Source organism: Parasteatoda tepidariorum, chromosome 4, assembly GCF_982258835.1.
Source record: "Parasteatoda tepidariorum strain Cologne lab strain chromosome 4, Ptep-v5.0, whole genome shotgun sequence".
In the NCBI taxonomy this organism is placed as follows: domain Eukaryota; kingdom Metazoa; phylum Arthropoda; class Arachnida; order Araneae; family Theridiidae; genus Parasteatoda; species Parasteatoda tepidariorum.
The window spans coordinates 20,899,919-20,919,594 of record NC_141758.1 but is presented as its reverse complement, the minus strand read 5'-3'; the positions used below and the strand labels follow the sequence as shown (position 1 = coordinate 20,919,594).

The window sequence follows — 19,676 nt, the reverse complement described above, 5'->3', positions numbered from 1 at the left end:
CGGAATCTGCAATGAAAATAGTTCACATTTCGACCGATAGATGACGCTTTCCATGGAAAAAGATAGTAGTCCCTGTCGTAAGATCATCTTACGCTTTATTAGAAAGAACTAGAAGAAAGGGTTTCAATCTTTAAAAGTATTGGCAAATTAAAGATATACTGAAGAAAGAAAACCAAATTTGAAAGCATATGTAACGCTTCACATTGTTGCAGTCAAGGTTAACTATTAGGTTGAGTTAAATCAATCTTTAGCCAGGTATGCTAATTTTGAAATGGTGAATAACGTCAATATGAAAAAGGAGCATCAATTTTGTAAAATTGAATAGCTTTTGTGATCTAAATTTTAATATTTAAAAAATCACTCCAACGCTTCATTATCTGGGCCGTAAGAATTCGCAGAAATGGGGTAAGATTCACTGATTTGAGAATTTGTATCAAAGCGGAAAAATCTTTACCAAATTGACGATTTTTAAAATTAAATAGCATTTGTGGTATAATTTTCTAATGCCCAGAAAGTTACTCCAATGGTGCATTCTCTGGGCTCAAAGAGTATTAACAGAAATAGAACTGTTCAAATTCAGATAATTCTTTACGTCAAAGTAGAGGGCATATATGGTTTCGCTTCAAAATTTAGTCACCTGAACATTAGCCCTTGCTTTTAGTGCCTGGAAAAAAAACACTTTTAACCGTCTCTAGTGCGATGTAACAAGTTTGGCAACTCTAATTCAACAAATGTTACAAACCACTAGAAATTTAAAACTAATTATTTTTATATCTTCGGCAACCACTACTCTTTAAACAAAAAGCTAAAGAATGTCTCTGCACTTGGTAAGTACTGTCTCTAAAGTAGCACTTGCTAATGTCCTATCTGATTGAAATTTTCAATCCGAATTCGTTATTCCTGAAAGGGTTAAGGGCGGTGTATAAAAAACACCCACCATATGCTAGCTCTTTGGTGGCGCAGTTGATTAAGGCATCGCTTACCGCTGTTTGCAGAGCTGGTGGTAGTGAGTTCGATCCTGATAGCCGACAAAACACCCGGAATATATAAACAGCGAGATGCATGCTAAATCTGTTCAGGCTAAAAGTACACTCGTTGGTTGTGGTGTGAAAGTTTGGAAAAAGGGGTACCAGCTTAGGCTCTGTCCTCGTCTCCTGATCAGGGTCAAAATTATATGTCATTCCTACAATGGTCGTTAAAAGATTGAGCCCTAAAAATGGGGCTAGGTGCTTTGGCATGGTAGGGTGATGTAATGTTGGACTGAAGATTTTAATGAAAATTAATAACCATTTTTAAACCTTTTTACTACCAAAATTAAAAGTCCAAGAAACATAACGTACTGCATTTAATAAAGCCTAATAAAAAAGTATGTTTAAACTAGAGGAGTATTTTTATCTATGTATTTTATTTGATGAATATTTTCTTGTCTGTGTCTGTCCATGTGAATAATTCTGTTATACTGTTCTCGATTAATTGTGGGGACATTCTATGGGGAGGTGTGGAGGATGACGGCCTGTTATAGCTAACATTATTCTTATCCTCTGAAGTATGACTGATTTATTATCCCCAGTCGGCTATTCGAACGCCGGCGGTGGAAGAACGCTATTCGTCTTCCATTGGTTAAAGAAACTTTTCTGAATAGTTAGTGGAGGAAGGATATTTTTAGATGTAAGAGATTGTTTTATTTAAGAAAAAAATAATTTTTCGAAGACATTATTCTATAGGCTGCATTATTTCAATAAATAAAAATATTTAAAATTTTTATGTCTTGAAATGTACTGGCTGACCGAATGTGTTTTCTTCTAAATTTGATGTAATTTCTTTTTTCTCTTCGCATAAAATTTCTTAAAGAGATGGATTTATATTATATACTTATTTTATATATTACCTTATATATTTAAAATTACATAAAGGGATGGACTACTAATTTTCGGTAAAAATAAAATACTGTTAATATTAGTTTTACTTTTTTCCCCTGAGAATTAGCAGTCCGGTATGTATCTTATTTAAATAAATACGGTTGCTTATTTGACCTTATCCTAATAAAATATTTTCTTTTTCGCTCCTTTGCTTGTTGTTTTTTCTTGCTCCTGTCATCGTTTGAGAATTTGTTTTCTTTTTTTCTTCTTTTTTTTCCCTTCTATACTTTAAAAGCATATCATTGATGATACTGGAAATTAAGACCGTGATTCCATCCATCTCCTGAAACTGCATCCCTTAGCAGCCTGGCGGGAAAATATTCTGTAGAAAAAGTAATCAAACAGTTTATCTAACCCTTTTCAGTGGCGTAGCAAGGGAGAGGTATTTTATCAAACTTTCCCTAAAAATTGTATTGTTTCACAAAATGTTTCCTTAAACATCACAAATTGTTAGATTAAGTTTGATATTTTATAGTTTTGGCTACCACTTTAGTTGGTTTCCACTTTAGAAACATCGCTTTCACCTAAATTCAGATCAAAGAATAGATATTTATATTATTAATCTAGTATGATAACTCGAGTTTTTCCAAGGTACTCTCCAACAATCACGAGAACTCCCTGCTTAAATTATGAAGTTGTGTGCCGCTATGTAAACTTTTTATAACGCCATTTCTGATAGGCGAGAATTGAAGAAAGCATAGTATTCTTTCCATTTAAACAAATACGAAATTGTAAACCCCACGTCCCGATTTGCAGGAGCCAGTCGCTGTAACCACAGTAAACGCCAGCACGGCAAGTGAGGTGTGACTTGAGGAGTTCTCCTTACAAGCGAACAGTAAATTTCCGAAATGAAAATAAACTTAATTTTTAAAAAGTATTCAATAAAACTTTTTTCCTAGATAAATTAAGTAGAATATGCTTATTTCGCAATAAAAGTAATTAAATTTTCACTTGTCTTTTTTCAGATTGTTGTCATCTGGAATAGTGAGACTGTACCAGCATCTTCTGTGAAGTGGCCTTCATCCCCAATACCCATAAACGTCATTCAGGCACAACATAAGGTGAGACACAGCTCTCTCTCTCTCTCTTCTTTGATGTTTAATTTACTTTTAAAATGACTTTGTAAGGTTTTAAAATATTACCAACTGTGATGATACAGTATTCATTTTACCCATTGGCAAAATGGGTGTTGTTTTAGGTTTGATGGCGTGCGCACCACATTTGGACATCATCACACTTTTCAACTGTGTTCAAGAGTAATAGTAAACAGTGCGCATGCGTTGCTATGGCGACCGCTGCTGTTAACATCAATATTATATCCTATATTTTTGTGAATTTGATAATGTAAGATCAATGTTATCTCAAATATCATGTATTACATTTTCGTGAATTTTAGACTTAATCGATATATTTAATCTCTGGTTCGAACCTCTGAAAATAAGCTTAAACTCATTTCTGAAACCAGCTTATCTGGATAGTAATGGCAGTCCTTGTGCAATGCTGATCTCATTGCTATTATGGTGTCTTAGTCCAAGAACCGAAGGCTATATGTGTTTTAAAATAGCACCTAAATATATGATTTGGAAATTTTGTTTGTATGCTCTATATTTTAAATTGATATCCCTCAATTGCAAAAATTTTTTAAGGGTTGTCCATTATTTTCAGTACGTTTTACAGTTAGTTGTGGAGTGATATAAAATCTTTCGAAATACTTTTTGGGAACCCCTACTATTATAATGTCAAAATTAAGATTCACATGTACAGTGCACAAAATTAAAAAAAAGAACCACTCGGAATAACTTTTGATTTAATGATCGGATCTTCACGTTCTAGGAATCCATCTTAATAATTCCAGATGGTGACCTCAAATATGTCAATTTATTAGAGCAGACGATATTTTAAGTCACAAACGTACTTTATCAGAATGAACGTACATTTTTTCGACAGATTCGTAGTTCTGATCTCCGAAATATTGAAGTAGCTGCCATCTGAGAAATATGGTCCCAATAGTTTGGTCAAAAAAGCGGTTCAGAATTCGGGCTACTTAATGGTGATTCTACTTTTTGGGTATTTCGAAATGTCTCGAGAACTTTTTAAGTTGATCGAAAAATTTTTGATAGCATTTCTTTCTTCAAAGATAATTCCATACAAAAAATAACTTTTCATAAATATCTATTATTTTTATTATTTTATTTATTAGTTGAAACAAATTTTGAATTGCAAGGTTTTTTTTTACATCATTCAGAACTATAATTTTACATGGCAAACTGCAAAATTTGAGTAAAATCGGTCAAACAGTTCCTACGAAATCGAATTTTCAAACTTCATTAAAAACGTGGCGATCCGATCTGAAGTTATTCAGGTAAATCGGGTTTTTTTTGCACTGTACTCTTTAATTTTATTATTGCTGTTATTATTACCATAACTCCTTTTTTGCCCAATTCTCTATTCAATTTATCACGTCTCCAGCATAAATCTAGAAAAGATGATTTATATCCGGGTACTTTCTATTGATTTATAACATATTTGAGAAGAAGGAATAAAAAAAAAAAATGTAGTTCGAAATTGCACCTCTCAGGAGAATATCCATTTCGTTGCATGATCCATCGACTCTTCGATTGTTCTGATACGGTTCCTAAGGTTTCCGTATCAGAATCCAAAATCAACTTGTTTAGCTATTCCCGCCTCTGGATGTATAAGCCTTAATGGCCACTCTGTGTTGTCCAAAGCCCATTAGCTGACCGTTACTGCCATTGGCTATCCGAAGTGGACCAAGCGATGGAAAGTACTCGCGTAATTGAGTTTCGCCGCAGAAGACGATTCTTGCTTCGATAAATCCGATCGAATTCTGTGGAATATCCCTCTCTACTGTTTCCGATTCTTGATATTAAATTTTCAGGCGATTGCTTGCTTAGAAACTGAGAAGGCTCTACCAATCTGGAGATCTTGCAATTTAGTGAGAATTTTCTGAGCTGAGCAATTGTGGCTAAGAACAACGTTCATCTTCAAGTTTTTATTAGTTTCTTTAAAAAAAGAACTTAATTAAATGTTGGTTTGTTTTTAAATGAAATATAATTATATTTATTGACTTGTAATTTTGAAATTCACTTAAATGTTATACTTACTTATATGTTTTCATTTATATGTTATATTGTTTTCTTACTTTTTTCCCGGTTTTTGTGCAACTGTCGCTGAGATATATAATTTTATATCTTGTGAATTTTGAAGGCAAGGGTTCCTAAATGGTGTTCCGTGGAACCCTATGGTTTCGTGGAAGGGTTCTGAAAGCTAGGGCTTATTTTACCATAAACGGTAACTTTTTTCCCGGTTTCTGCGCAACTGTCGCTTAGATATATAATTTTATATCTTGTGAATTTTGAAGGCAAGGGTTCCCAAATGGTGTTTAGCTTTTTAGCTACAAGGGTTCTGGGAGCTAGGACTTATTTTACCAGATACGATTTTCTAAGCCTGTAATTAAGTTAATTAACTATTATTTCTATAATATATAAGTTATTTTTATGACATTATTTAATTATTATGCTTGTGAAGAAAGAAAAGCAAAAATTAAAAAAAATTCTTATCCAAAATATATTGAATAAATAATGAAATGGACACATTTATGAACAATTTCATTAGTTAGTTTGGATAGAATAAAAATAATTAAATTTAGCAATGACTAAATATGTTTCTCTAATAACCATTTTCAACGTTTATTTCAGTCTTTTTTTTCTTGTCTTAATTTCGGTGAAAACCAAGTTTTAGCTCATGTAAATTCAGTTTATACATACATTAAAATCAAATTCGAAGACTTCATGCCGTTCCATCAGACCTACTAATCTAACTGTTTGACTTAATAGTATTAATAAAGCGATGCTATGAAAAATGTACTTCTTTCATTTATTATTTTTTATAACCGTCGTTGAACACTCGGTTTAATTTTAAAGTTATACAACCAATATTTAACTGTCTTGTAATTTTAATAATCAATTATTAATTAACATAACAGGATAATTAACATAATCCAGATGACAAAGGCACTCCTGAATGAAGCATTTATAACCGTCGTTGAACAGCCGACCCAATTTTATGGGTTTACGACTACTGATGTTCAACTCCGTAGCCTTGTCATTTTGAACCCAATCCAGAAGTCAAGGAACTCCTGGATCGAGTATTGGGAGAAATTTGCCTTCGTCGAGGACTTTTTGAGGGAGCTAATCCGCATTTGCGTTACATGGAGAAGAAGACCACGAGAACCTCCCACGGTTATTCTGACGGCAAGGCGACTCTAACCCATGATCCGTCTACCACTGAGGATATTTCACGTCAGCATTGTGGTCGGTGCAAACCGGATGCGGATTTCGTATCGACTGGAATTCGAACCCGGTTCGCCGCATTGGAAGGCGAACGCTCTATCCCCTGAGCCATCGCGGCTCCTGCATCAAGTATTGGAAGAAATTTTTCTTTGTGGAAGATTTTTTTTATTTATATATTTATTTATTTTGAGGCAACTAATCCGCATTTGCATCGCTTGGAAAGGACAACCACGAAAACTTCCCGCAGTTAGCCTGACGGTAAGGGGACTGATCCGTTTTCTACAAGTAATTTGCTCGTTGTTGCGCTCACAGTGTCCTCTCTTTAAGGGGTTTTACCAGGGACTCTAGTCCATGATGCGTCCAGCACTGAGGATATTTCACGTTAGCACTAAGGTCGGTGCGAGCCAGATGCGGAATTCGTACCGATCAGCCGTCACTATTTCAAAATAATTAATATTTCAATCATTAAATGTTTTAATTTATTTATAAAGTCTTGGGATTCCCCCAAAAGAAGATAAATTGTTTTGGGTTACATGTCCGAAAAAATTGGAAAACACTGTTCTAAAATAAACATGCTAAACCATCACCTATTGAAATTTTATTTTTTGAAAAATGCATTATTTGACATGCGTTCTATTAAAATTGAGTTTAATTGCTTTCCAGATATTAGAGTTATGTTTCCGGTGATGCTTTGCTGTAAATAGCAATAATGTAATCTGTAATTTTGTTGAATCTCTCCTGGAAAAGACAGAGAGTTTCATTTCTGTAATTCAGTGGAAACCTGTTGAATTAAATAGACAAATAAAAACGCTTTTTCTGTCTTAATTATTCTCTTTGAGATAATAACAAATTAAAGAAGTTAGTAACAATTTTACCTCCTATTATGAAATGTAATTGAGTTTTGAGTTATTTGTATAAAAAGTCTAGTGGTTTACAAATACTCCTTTCTAAAATACTTTTCCTAATTTTTCGTGTATAAAAACGAACGTTTCGCAGATTTTAATAATTAACTTTTGCCAATTAAGTCTGTCCAAAAGATTTCTTCATTTCTAAAAAAAGGTTAATACATATTAATTTCCAACAAATTTTTATTTATTCTAAAACCTCTTATCCTTTTTTAGAAAGGAGCTTTGTTTACTTTAAAGACATTTTAGAATATTTCTTTATACTTTAAAGAACGTTTTCTCCTCCATTTTTCTTTTTCACCTTCAACAATCCCTTACACGTAAATAATATATTTTTATCTTTTCTATCTTGGCGTAATATTCCGTCCCTTCAAATATCCATTCCCCACACTCTGTAATCAGTCGCCAAAAAACACCGAGATAGGAAAAAAGTAATGACGGTTTTCTTTAAAATATATTGCCTTTTTTTTTTCTTCTTTCATTGGGTTAATTTTCTTTTGACGTTGTCATTTAGAACGATATGAAAATGAAGTAAATATTGGCTGGGAGTTAAAATTCTTTTTTCGTTATTTGGCGATTAAAGAAAATGCCTAAGTCTGATTGTTTTTTCTTCAATTTTGAGAAGGCTTTAAATTGATATTTTCTTTCTGATTGTCTCTGTTTCTTGGATTTGTTTTAAAACGCGTAGGCGAACTAAAATTATTTTTCTCATATCTCTTTGTTCAGCAACAATGCGTAGGTTTGAATTTCGAGTGAATTCTTAGTTCGGAAGTGTATTTCTGTTTGAATTGGCGTGGGTGTTAACTATAAGACAGATTAATATTTTAAAACTGCAAATCCCTCGCAAAAGAATAGTAAGCGGTTTAGTTTTAGAAATTGTTTCGTGATGTTGTTGTATTATTCATACTAAGTAATTGCTATAGATTTGCATAACGTATCAAAACTTACGCAAATTTAATTAGTTGGTATTATATTTATCTGAATTTGAAAGTCTTAGTTATTTTTAATTCTAAATAGTCTTAAAAGATTATAGTACTATATTAAAAACTTCTCTTTTTGTTTGTATAGTTATGATTAAATTGTAAATGTATGTAACAATTTTTAACATCTATTTTCGTAACATATTTAAACTATTTTAACATATTTTTTTTAAAGCTATTACCTCACACAATTCTTTTACATTACTATAACTGAGCGAATTTATTTGCTACTGAGCAAAATTATTTTAAATTAATTTTTTTTTGTGTGAATTTATTAGCTGCCAAAATAACTAAAAAAAAATTTTTTTACTTTTTTATTCAAATTATGTTTTTATGTTTCATGTAAAATGCATAATTAAATAATGATTTTGCAGATTTGGAAATATCATTTCTTAAGGGAATTTTATTTTGACTCTAAAAAGCAGGGAATAATAAGGCAAAATTGTATTTTATTTTATTTTTTACGGAAACCTGAAAAATTACTATATCATACCAAAACCTACGGGGTTGAACTTTTTGAAAGTCGTAAACTCAGATTCGGGTCGGATTTTCAACGCTGGTTATAACATAAAATAAATGTTCAGAGCAAAAAGGAGTATCAATTTGTAAAATTACTGAGCCTTCTGTATATATTTTCATGTACTCTTACACACACTATCTGTTTTTAATTCTATTTAATGTTACACGGGACACCTAATATTTAATTTCAGTAGACTCTAGTGTAAACATATCTTAGATTGTATTGTCACGATCAATCAACATCACTGGCTAAAGGATATAGCTGAGTGATTTTTTGTGCTTTCCCCCCGAAACGAATAACAACCATGCTATTTTACATCCCTTAGGAAAATTTACCATAGACACGACCGTGGTAATCTATGACACCCTTAAAAACTTACAAGGTAAGATACCTTAAGCCTATGGTAGCCATAGAAACTCTATGGCAGTTATATAGCAAAACACCATGCGGCTATGGTTGCTGTAGAAATTAGTATGACATTCTTAAGGCAAGACATCATAAGCCTATGGAAACCCTAGAATTTGTATGGAATTATATGGCGGTACACCATATAATTCCACAGATGGCGGTAAATTAAGGGGAAATACAACAGCATTTCAACTTCAAAGAATGTCCACCTCTGGCAAGTGGACGGCAAAGCATGCACGCGACACCGATAACTCGAAATTTTTGTTACTTTATAATCAACTCAATAATCTAGAACCATATTAGCTCTTGCAGCTACAATAATCTTGAGTGAATTTCGCTGACATCAAATCTTAGATTTTTTGCCCTTCTACGGTATTGTGTTCCATATTTGATGTTATGGTTGATTTTGGATTAATGAACAGTAGAGAACCAACAAAATCTATAAGATAAATTAAAATTTTTACTAATATCACCTTTATTGTTTTCTTCTTAAATTTTAATTTAAGATTTAAATTATCCGAGTATTGTCCGGTAAAACCTCTTGGCTTTCTTACATATTTGCTGTCCTTCCTCATATATTTAATAATTTAATCTCTCGCCTTAATTTCTCTTATTATAAGTAAGTATTCTTGTAGTATAATCATTGTGAAAAGCATCGAAAACTGACTATCATTCAATCACTCTTGTTCATTGCTGTCGATGTATAAATTTCCCTATGTATAGTTGTATGATAAACTGTGAAGAAATGTTGCTATAATTGATTAAATTTAAAAATTTAATCAAAAGTTATAGCAAGCCATAGTCTTATGGCAAAAATTTGCTTTATAAAGACATGCCTTAGGATCAAAATGTGATTTTACCTATGATAAAATTTTACCATACACTTATACGTATGGCAAAAACTTTGCACCTATGGTAAAAATTTGCTATACGCTTATGGCATTCAATTCATGTTTTATTCACTAATTTTCTTTCAAAAATTTGTAACTTTAAAATTGATGTTTCATTTTGTACTTTTTTCAGCTCTAATTTTTATAATTTAAATTTTTTTTTGTATATTTGCAGACAATCAGTTCCAGATTCTTTCCTCATCCTTTGATCCAGACCGACGCAGTTCTAAGTTTGGACGAAGATGTCCTCCTCACCACTGAAGAGGTAATAAAGTACATTAATTGTTTTACTTTTCCACTTATGTTTCATCTTAGTTAATCTCGTCATTGAATTTCTTGTTGTTTATCTCTCTTATAGTTGGACTTCGCTTTTCGAGTGTGGCAGTCATTCCCGGAAAGGATTGTGGGATATCCCGCAAGATCCCACTTCTGGGATGATGGGAGGGGCTGTTGGGGCTATACTTCCAAGTGGACCAATGACTATTCCATTGTATTGACTGGAGCTGCCTTCTACCACAGGTATGTAGATTGGTTTTCTGGCTGTTCTAATATTAATCTGAAACTGGTCATAAGGGTTGTTTATAATTGTTCGAGACATTACATAAATTTACCAAAAATAAAAAAGAACCCGAAAGATAACAAAAAAATTAATTACTGTCGAACCATCACAAGAATTTCTCCAGACTTGGTGGTTACAAAGATGAATCACTTCGAAATAGGGAAAGGGTCTATCCTTTTTACTTTAACTTTAGGAAAACGCTTCGTAATTCCTTACACTGTGATAGCAGGAAACTATTTAAGAAAGGTATATCGCATGACACGAATTTCACCAAATATTTTATTTTAAATGTTTAAACTTCATTTAAGTTACTCCAGTACCTTTTTTTTCCTAACCTTATGGCTAAATTATCTATCTTCAGATATTTACAATAAAAATAATAAGGAAAGTTACTTACCATCAGACTAATATACTTACAATAAGACTAATGTACCACAAGCTGTCTATTTAACGTTTTATCTCAAATCTTGTTTTCTCGTTATTTCTTCAGTTTTAAATGCAGTATTTTAAAATCATTTTTTTTTAATTCATTTACTCGAAATTTTTTTATAGATGTTTTCAGCATGCCTAGAAAATAGACTACTGATTGAGAAATCATGCTTTTATGTTTTATTTCACAAATTAATTTTGTCCGACTGTTCCAAAAACATAACGAAATTAGCTATTAACTATTTAAGTAATCCATTTATATTCCCTAAGTTTATTGTTTCCGAACTCTAGAACGAGAAAAATTTAAATTAAACAATTTTAAAAAATTGAAACAATTTATCTATGGTTCTGCATGAAAACGTAGGAAATAAAATATATTGCATGCAACTCATAAGAATCGAGTTGATACTGAATTAATTTTACTTGTATTTTATTCATTTATGTAAAGTTTCCCTTAAAATGTTGCAAGACGTTTCTTCTAAAACTTTTAAAGAAAGTAGAAGAAAATTCGGAGGTTTATTTGATGTTATTGTCGTACAATTTCTTTAAAAAAATTTTAAAGAAGTCTTCTAACAAATTTTAAGATTAATTTTACTTAAAATGAACATACCTGAAAATTACCTATGGACTATATTAACTCGATTGTTATAAGTTACTGGCAATATTATACTTTTTCGTCTTTCTTTTTTACTTGTTTTACTTTCTTTTACTATTTACTTGTTACTTTCTTTTTTACTAATTTGTAAACAAAGTAAATGCTTTTAACAAAAAGGTCGTTTTTAAGGAGTTTCGCTTTACTTGCCCTCAATTTAAAAATTAACTAATTGCTATCTTCTAGGAATGTTATGTCATTTCTAGCTAGCCTATTGCTTGCAAATATATAATGCATTGATAATCATTCTATCAGAAACCCATCTCCCATAAATTTGAGGGAAAGGTGACACCCACGCATTTTCAGCATATTTATTAGGTTTCCTCGTTATATTAACTCGTATAATGAGGCGACGTGACCTTTCACCCATGGAAGTTTAAACCGTGCAAACCAATAATGAAATAGTTAAAGGGCAAAAGTTGTATTAAAGAACGAATTAGTTAATGAGTGGAGGAAAAAATGAGAACAGTCTATCGAAATTGACGAACCATTAATAGATTGCTCGATACTCCATTGCATTGATAAAAGAAAAATTTCCCCCAAATGAAGAAAGAAAAATCCCTATAGGAACAAAAGAGATAACATCCATAATTTGTATGGTATAGGAGCTATCTTCATTTTGAGAGCTTAATATTGCGTGGTATGCTATTTTTATTCAGATTCTGTATCAAAATGAACATAGGCTGTTGAAAGAAAAAAAAATTAGGTTTTGTCTTACAGTCGGGGAAAAAATCCAATTCGCTTAAGTGATTGCCGAAGCTTTGTAAAAAGAATAGTATGTACAAGAATAGAATACTGTTATTAGATATTAGCAATTATAAGTTTTTAAAAACTGTTTGTCCTCGTATTTGTTAATGTTTGCAATTATTTAATTGTTCAGAAAGGAGGTTTAATCTACTTCCATGTATTTGTTTTTATCTTCTGATCAAAAATAAAAAATTGCCTTTCGTTTAATTGGGATTTGCAACCTCATGCCAATACCAATAAATAATACCAATACCTATAATTTTGGTGAGTCCAACAGGTCTCCGCTTTGTAATAAAGGCAAAAAACTTTATTAGCAGGAGGGAAATACGGTTAATTTTAGCGTATGTCAGGGGGATTACTGTGGCCACTTTTAATCTTCTAGGGAAAAAAATCCGTGCACTTTTCTATTATTTAAAAAGAAAAATAATAATTTCGAATTTTTTTCTGGACTTAAAGAATTATTATAAAATAATTCAATATATTTTCATTGCTTTCTCTTTTAATAAAAATTCAAAAGCGTGGTATCCATAGTTACTCTTGCAACTGGAGTAGCCGAAGGTAAAAGTTAATTATAATAGTATTTTTTTATCTCTTATTAAAACGTTTATATAATTACTTATTATGCTTGTGCCCAGAAATTGCGAGACCATCATGTTTAGGGTAGGAATAGGCTTAGAATTGGACAAGTCTCCAGAGCAGATGACTTACCCTGGTTCTGTCTTTCTTTGTTAATACTAAAATATAGGCAGTCCTCATGTTGTGATTTTTTGCGGGGAATAAGACAATTTAAGTATTCCTGTAGCAGTTGATCCCTTTCTTTCAGCATTGCTGTTCTAACGCTCTGGGTGTTAGTCAGAAGTCCAGGGCGGGCGGTGCAAAGTATTTTAGCATCTGCAGATTGATTTTGCCCTACAAAATGAACTATCCTCACTACACTCCTTTAAAAATTAAATTTAAAAAAAAATGTTTATAATTATTAAATACTTTATATTTTCCAATCCTCTTATTAAATTATGCCGAATTTTTGCAATGATAATCTCTGTCTGCATTGGGGTCGTAGCTAAAGTTAGATTTATGATAAACGTCTCGCATATTGGCTCGATAAATTTAACTGATGATACTAGAGATTTGCTGTTGAGTTTTAGTTGTCCTTTAAGCATCTTAGACATGCCTGATATAATTGAAGTCTAAATACCTAACAAGTCAGTCATAGCAAGCGGCTTTCTAGAAACTGGCTACCTAAATGATCGCCATGGATCACAATTTGTCTTAAATTAAAATAAAATCTGAGCAACTCTAAAATGGCAAACATAGGGCTATAAGACATCTCTATACTTTACATCAGTCTTGCTGCTTCTTTACTTGCATTGTGCAAATTCCTGTCCAGACAAACATGATGCCTGTTCAAACCATTAAAGCGTTGCTGCTATAATAGTGGTTGATTTCTCGGACATTGGAGAAAAGTTAGTAGATCTCTGACATTCTGCATATTGAAATTTGATTCAGGGACACAGTACTTAAACTTCGATATCCGAGAAATATTCGCCAATAAATCCTCTAAAATTCGATGGTCTGAGTTGCCTTCGTCTTGAATGACCGTACACTCCCCATCATCGTTAAAAGAGCCGCGTTAGCTGGTGTGCTTGCAACCCTATTATCACATTTTTTGGTACGCTGTCCGTCCTAATTTCTTTTCATGTGTACCTTCAATGCTCAGGAACTTAGAGCTCATCTTGTTGTCGATTTTCTGTAGCGTGAAGATTGTTGACAAATGAATTAACCAACCAGACCTAGACTTCAACCTAATGCGTGTGTATTATAACTGCAGAGATGCCAACTTGCTCCGGACAACAAATATATATTTTAAAGTGATAGTTTATCACTTGCGATTCTTGGTTTTAAAAATTCAATTTAGTAGATTTTTATCCACCACTATTTCTAAATTATTCGTAGGCTTATATAATTCACCTCTTTACAGTATTTATATCATACTCTTCCTTTTAAAAAGCAAGAAAAAATAGTCAATTATTTACAAATTTTAATTTGTAGTTATTTACCGTTTTATTAATTATTTTGGCGTCTCCGGGGCAGTTGGCATGTCTGTAACTGTGGCAGCCCTGTTATAGCATTTTTTGGCACGCTGTTGGTCCTAATTTCTTTTCATGTATACTATCAATGGGCTGGAACTTTGAGCTCATCTTGTTGTTGATTTTCTGTGGCGTGAAGATTGTTGGCAAATGGATTAGCCAACCAGATCTCCAGACTTCAACCTAATGCGTGTGTATTATAACTGTGGAATGGTTATTTTATTTGTGATATATTTCTTTTAAGTATTACTTTTGTAATTTTTTTGCTTTGATTCTAATTATCTAGTAACTTTTTAACTAGGTCTTGTTCTATATGTTTATTTTTAAATCTAGAATTAAATTATATTATCAACAGACTCATTGTGTAATATTTGATTTTTTTTTCTTTAGGTACTATCACTTCTTGTACACCCACTACTTGAGCCATTTACTTCAAAAGATCGTCGACCAGTCACAGAATTGCGAAGACATCTTGCTCAACTTCCTAGTCAGTCACGTGACGCGGTTGCCACCGATCAAAGTGACGCAGCGAAAACAATACAAAGAGACCATGTTGACGGGCGGTGGACGCGGTTATCCATCACCCTGGAATGACCCGGATCATTTCGTCCAAAGACAGACTTGCATTAATGCCTTCTCAAAGATCTTCGGCTACATGCCATTGGTCCGTTCCAACACTAGAATGGATCCCGTCCTCTTCAAGGATCCGGTATCGAACCTCAGGAAGAAGTATCGTAAGATGGAAATAGCTGGTAGCTAGTAAAGAGCCACGCAAACTGATATTTTTAAAAAAAATAATTAAAATTCTTTCTACTTAAAAATGCCGATCCTGGGCAACTGTGTCAAGTTGCCGAATCGGTCCCACCGTCACAATGCATCCAGAGTATTGAGAGCAACAAAGAGCGAGATCTCGCTCGTGATCTCAGGTCTGGAGATCTTCGTGGCTTGAGGTAAATCCAATCGATGAATCGTCCAATATTGTGAGTAAAATGATTGGATCTGTACTGATGATTTTCTTTTCCTTCTGGGAGATGTCGGCCGCGAAGCAGTTTTTGCGCTAATTCTTTACGAGTGAAGATTACAAGTGCCATTGATAACTCTGATATAAGGAAGTTGGGTTAATCAGTCCTACTTATTCTCAGTCAACTGAATTTGTGTATATTATCAAGACTCTTCGAGGAAGTCTTAGACTTTATGAAATTTTTATTTGTGGTTAAACATCAGAGTGCTAGTCTGCACGGCCATAGCATTTAAATTATTTTTCTCAATTCGAAAAAGCTGTACTTATTGACTTTAGAGTAACTCATTTTTTAAAGGTTTCTAACTTATTATAATACTTAAATTAACTCTTTTTTTAAAAAAGATTTCGGCATCTGTTGTTTGCTTTATAAAATGAAAGATTGCATCTATATTCTATGATCTCAAAGATTCGATATTAATTGTTGGTAAATTTTATTTTGTTATTATTATTTTTTTTTTTTTTACAAAACTCTTTGCCTTGTCACAAATATTTAAACTATTTAAATACATAAATGAGATTATTAAAAATGATCCAAAGAGCTACAGTCAAAAGAAAAGACTGTCGAATTATAATAACTTATGAACCATTAGCGACATTCAATTCAAAAATTCGTTATTAAATGCAGGGCATGTTATGATTTATTTTCACTCATTCGCTTTCATATTGTTCATTTTTCAATTAAATACAGCGACTTTCGAATTTTAATAACTTTTGAACCATTAGCGATATTCAATTTAAATACTAGTTATTAAATGCAGGGCATTTTATGATATTTTTTCACTCATGCTTTTTCGTATTGTTCATTTTTCAGTAAAATTCAGCGTTTGCAAACGTATATCGATTGAAAAAATTGAAAAATTTACCCGTTCTCATCTTGCAGCTCATATTTGTGGAGTAAAATGGAAAACAAAAATTGCGCTAATTTATTCTTAAAATCATATACTAAACTCAAAACTATTATTATTTTAATAGATCATCAAAAGGATCCATATCTCGACCTTGTCACTTCAACGAATTTTGCTGAACTTCTGAAAAATCGTTTGCCAGAAGTCCTAGACATTGAATACAAGCATATGGAATGTATCATAAATTAAATCCGAATTTATGTAGTTACTTTTAAAATTTACATAAAAAGTTTGAACTCAGTTTTTGAAAATTCTCTTATATTTCATATAACTCAATACTTATCAACCTAAATTATTTTAACTGATATAAATCACTCTCTTTTAAGTTTTTAATTCTCTACTATTTTGTAATTAACTAAAACCATTTACATATGAAACGTTGTTCGTGTTAAGATTTAAAGATATCTGACAAAATTTCCATTGTGTCAGATTTAATTTATTGTTGAGTTATTTAAACCATTAGAAAATTCTTAATTTCATTTCAAATTCCATCAGACAATTCTATTTTTTAAACTGAATTTAAGTGATTAAATAGCTTTGAAAATTTTTTAATTATTTTCATAAAAAATAAGTGCTTTTAAAAGTATTTAAAAGAAGTGATAGTTTTTGTCTTAATATTTGATATATTGAACTTAATACTTAGTTATTTAATGCAATTATAATTATAAAAACCTTCAAAAAGTAGATAAAGCTATAAAGGTTTTTGATTATAAAAATAATGTTGTAACAATTAATATTTATATTCCATCTATTATTTTTTGACTGGTAGTTATATATTTTCTTCCTGAGCAATTATTTTCACCACATTAGTTGTTGGTATTTGTTTTTACGACTTAGAGGGATAATATAACTTCTGAGGTAGAAAAAAGAATTCCGGAGAAAGCAAAATCGCAGTTGATCGAACTTTATTGTCACTAAAAAGCTTTAACAAACCATTCAATGTTACGGTTTACGAGAATCTATGTATAAAAAAAAATTTCCTAACTCAAATCATTAAAGTATATTGACAATTTCCATTAATCGGTAATCAGTTCTATACAGAATCGCATGAATATTGATTGTTAAAACATGCCTTGAAAAAATATAATCGTTTCGTATGAATTTTATTTTAAATTATAAAATAAAAAACTATAATTTAATTAGGATCTCTTTAAAAAGATCGTGAAATATTTCCATTGCCCGAAGAAATTTATCGATACTCACGATGTTATCGTATCTGATAATTATCGTTATCGATAATACTGTCGAAATTATCTTATTCCATATTTTAATCTTCTGCCTGAAATGGTGTTTATTTATTAAAGTAAATATTTTAATTTTCGGAACATGATTGATTTAGTATAAACATTGTTAATTAGGAACATAATTTTGGCAACATTTAGTATAATTTTAAGTTTTTAATATAGTTTTTTGAAGGAAGGAAAACATAATGGTTTTAGTAAAGCATGACGTTAACATAAATTTCGCTAAATTTAGTTACGGCCCTACATTAATATTTAGGTTTCAGATAATGTAACTAGTTTTTTCAAAACTCAATTATAAATAAACTTAATATTTTGAATTAGAATAAGCTGAAATTGGAATTCAAATGAAGTTAAATTTGAACATTTATTCATGTAAATTAATCAATTATTGAAAATTAAAATTGCTAATTATCTAGTTCAAAGTACAATGAAGCGATTGCACTTCCAGCTGGGCAATTTTTAAAAACTGTGAAACTGTTTTTGATCGTTGGAATTTACTTTACTTATTTTCTCTCAACATGTCATCTAAAATGCAGCTATCTTTTTTTAATTGTTTAATTCGGATTTATAATTTTAACTAGTGCAGTTCATATTTATGAACATTTTACAATGCTTCATCTTAATGTTATAAATAAAATTGCAGTTTCTAAAAGTGTGATATCTGAAGAGAAAAAAAAAATCTTTTTGTTTACATTCTTTATTCAGCATTTTTCCGAAACAACAATTTATTTCCATTTTACTTTACCTGCATTTAAATAATTCATTTACTAACATAAATATTTTATCTATCACAATTTGTTTCTATTGTAACTGTTGATCATAGAGTGTTATTGTTCCTATAATTATAGTTATTGATATTAATGTGAATATTATATTGTCACAAATATTTATATTTTATGTAAATATATATGTTTTTTTTTAGTTTGATATAGTTGTATATTTTCTGTTTCATATTGTAATCTTTCATTGTTTTCTTAAATATCACATTATTTTGAGCTTTAATTTGTATATAAATTATTGAATGTTCGACTGATTGTATTATTGTTTACAAAACTACTGTAGAAACTATAATTGTATAATTTTTTGCTGAGAGGATGTGATTATTGCTGTTTCTGAGAAAAATTGTTGCTACTGTAGTGGTTTGAAGTCTGTTTCTTACAATTCTTTTAAATGAAATATTTATTTTAATACTATAGAATTAATGAAATCAAATGTAAATTTTAATTGTTTAAAAAATGTAGGGGTTTCAAACCAACTACCAAAATGCTAGTTGTTTAAATATATTTTATTAAATATATTTAACTAAACAAATTGAACTGAATTCAATGTTTTATTTTTTTTAGCTGAATTATTCTTTATTTATTTTTAAATAATGTAGTTATTCCCATAATAATTTCGATATCCCAAGTTTTAAATACGTTTTAATCTGAAAGATTTTTAAATTAACTTTCAAAAGTGCTTCTTACAAAATATACACGTTTGAAACACTTTCAAAAAATCATTAATTTGCTAAAATAAATTTTATATTTTGTTTTAAATGTAGAATAAAAAATTTCTAGATTATTTTAATTTGATACATAGTTTTTTTTTTCCTGCTTTGTTCATTAGCAGCTATTTCGTGCATTTATGTATTTTTTTTATGAATGAATGTTCTTTTTGCTTTGCATTCTGATTTCGATTTATTAGAATAATTTGAATCATTCAAATAGCATAATCTGTTATGCAAAGATTTATTAGAATCAAAATATTTGTGTAAAATTATGAATTGTCATTGAAGTTCTGTATTTATTTTTGTCTCTTTCAGACTCTCTCTTTATTATGTATTTTTCAATCTTTCTATCTGTAAAAATTTTTTATTAAAATAAATAGCTACAAATAAGACTTCGATTTTTAAGCGCCAAGAGCCCTTATTCTTTTATTTTACTAAATAAAGAACAAAATCACTGTAATGAAAACTAAAAAAATTTATTTTTAAAAAATGAATAAGTTGAAAAATATTTAAAAATAAATAACTACAAATAATACTTCAATTTTTAAACGCCAAAAGTCCTTAATCTTTTATTTTGCTAAAGTTAGGACAGTATCAATGTAATCAAA

The 19,676-nt window shown here is 30.8% G+C and overlaps 1 protein-coding gene across 1 annotated transcript in view; it reads left to right on the top strand.

Moving 5' to 3' along the window:
• Nucleotides 1–19,466, top strand: part of ttv (exostosin glycosyltransferase 1 ttv) — a 261,890-nt gene extending 242,424 nt beyond the window's left edge. The window contains exons 5-8 of the mRNA XM_016066575.5: nucleotides 2,885–2,980; nucleotides 10,111–10,200; nucleotides 10,294–10,454; nucleotides 14,800–19,466. Of these exons, the coding sequence (XP_015922061.1) occupies nucleotides 2,885–2,980; nucleotides 10,111–10,200; nucleotides 10,294–10,454; nucleotides 14,800–15,169 (717 nt within the window). The 3' untranslated portion in view covers nucleotides 15,170–19,466. The remainder of the gene's footprint in view (nucleotides 1–2,884; nucleotides 2,981–10,110; nucleotides 10,201–10,293; nucleotides 10,455–14,799) is intronic.
• The last annotated feature ends 210 nt before the right edge of the window (nucleotides 19,467–19,676 follow it).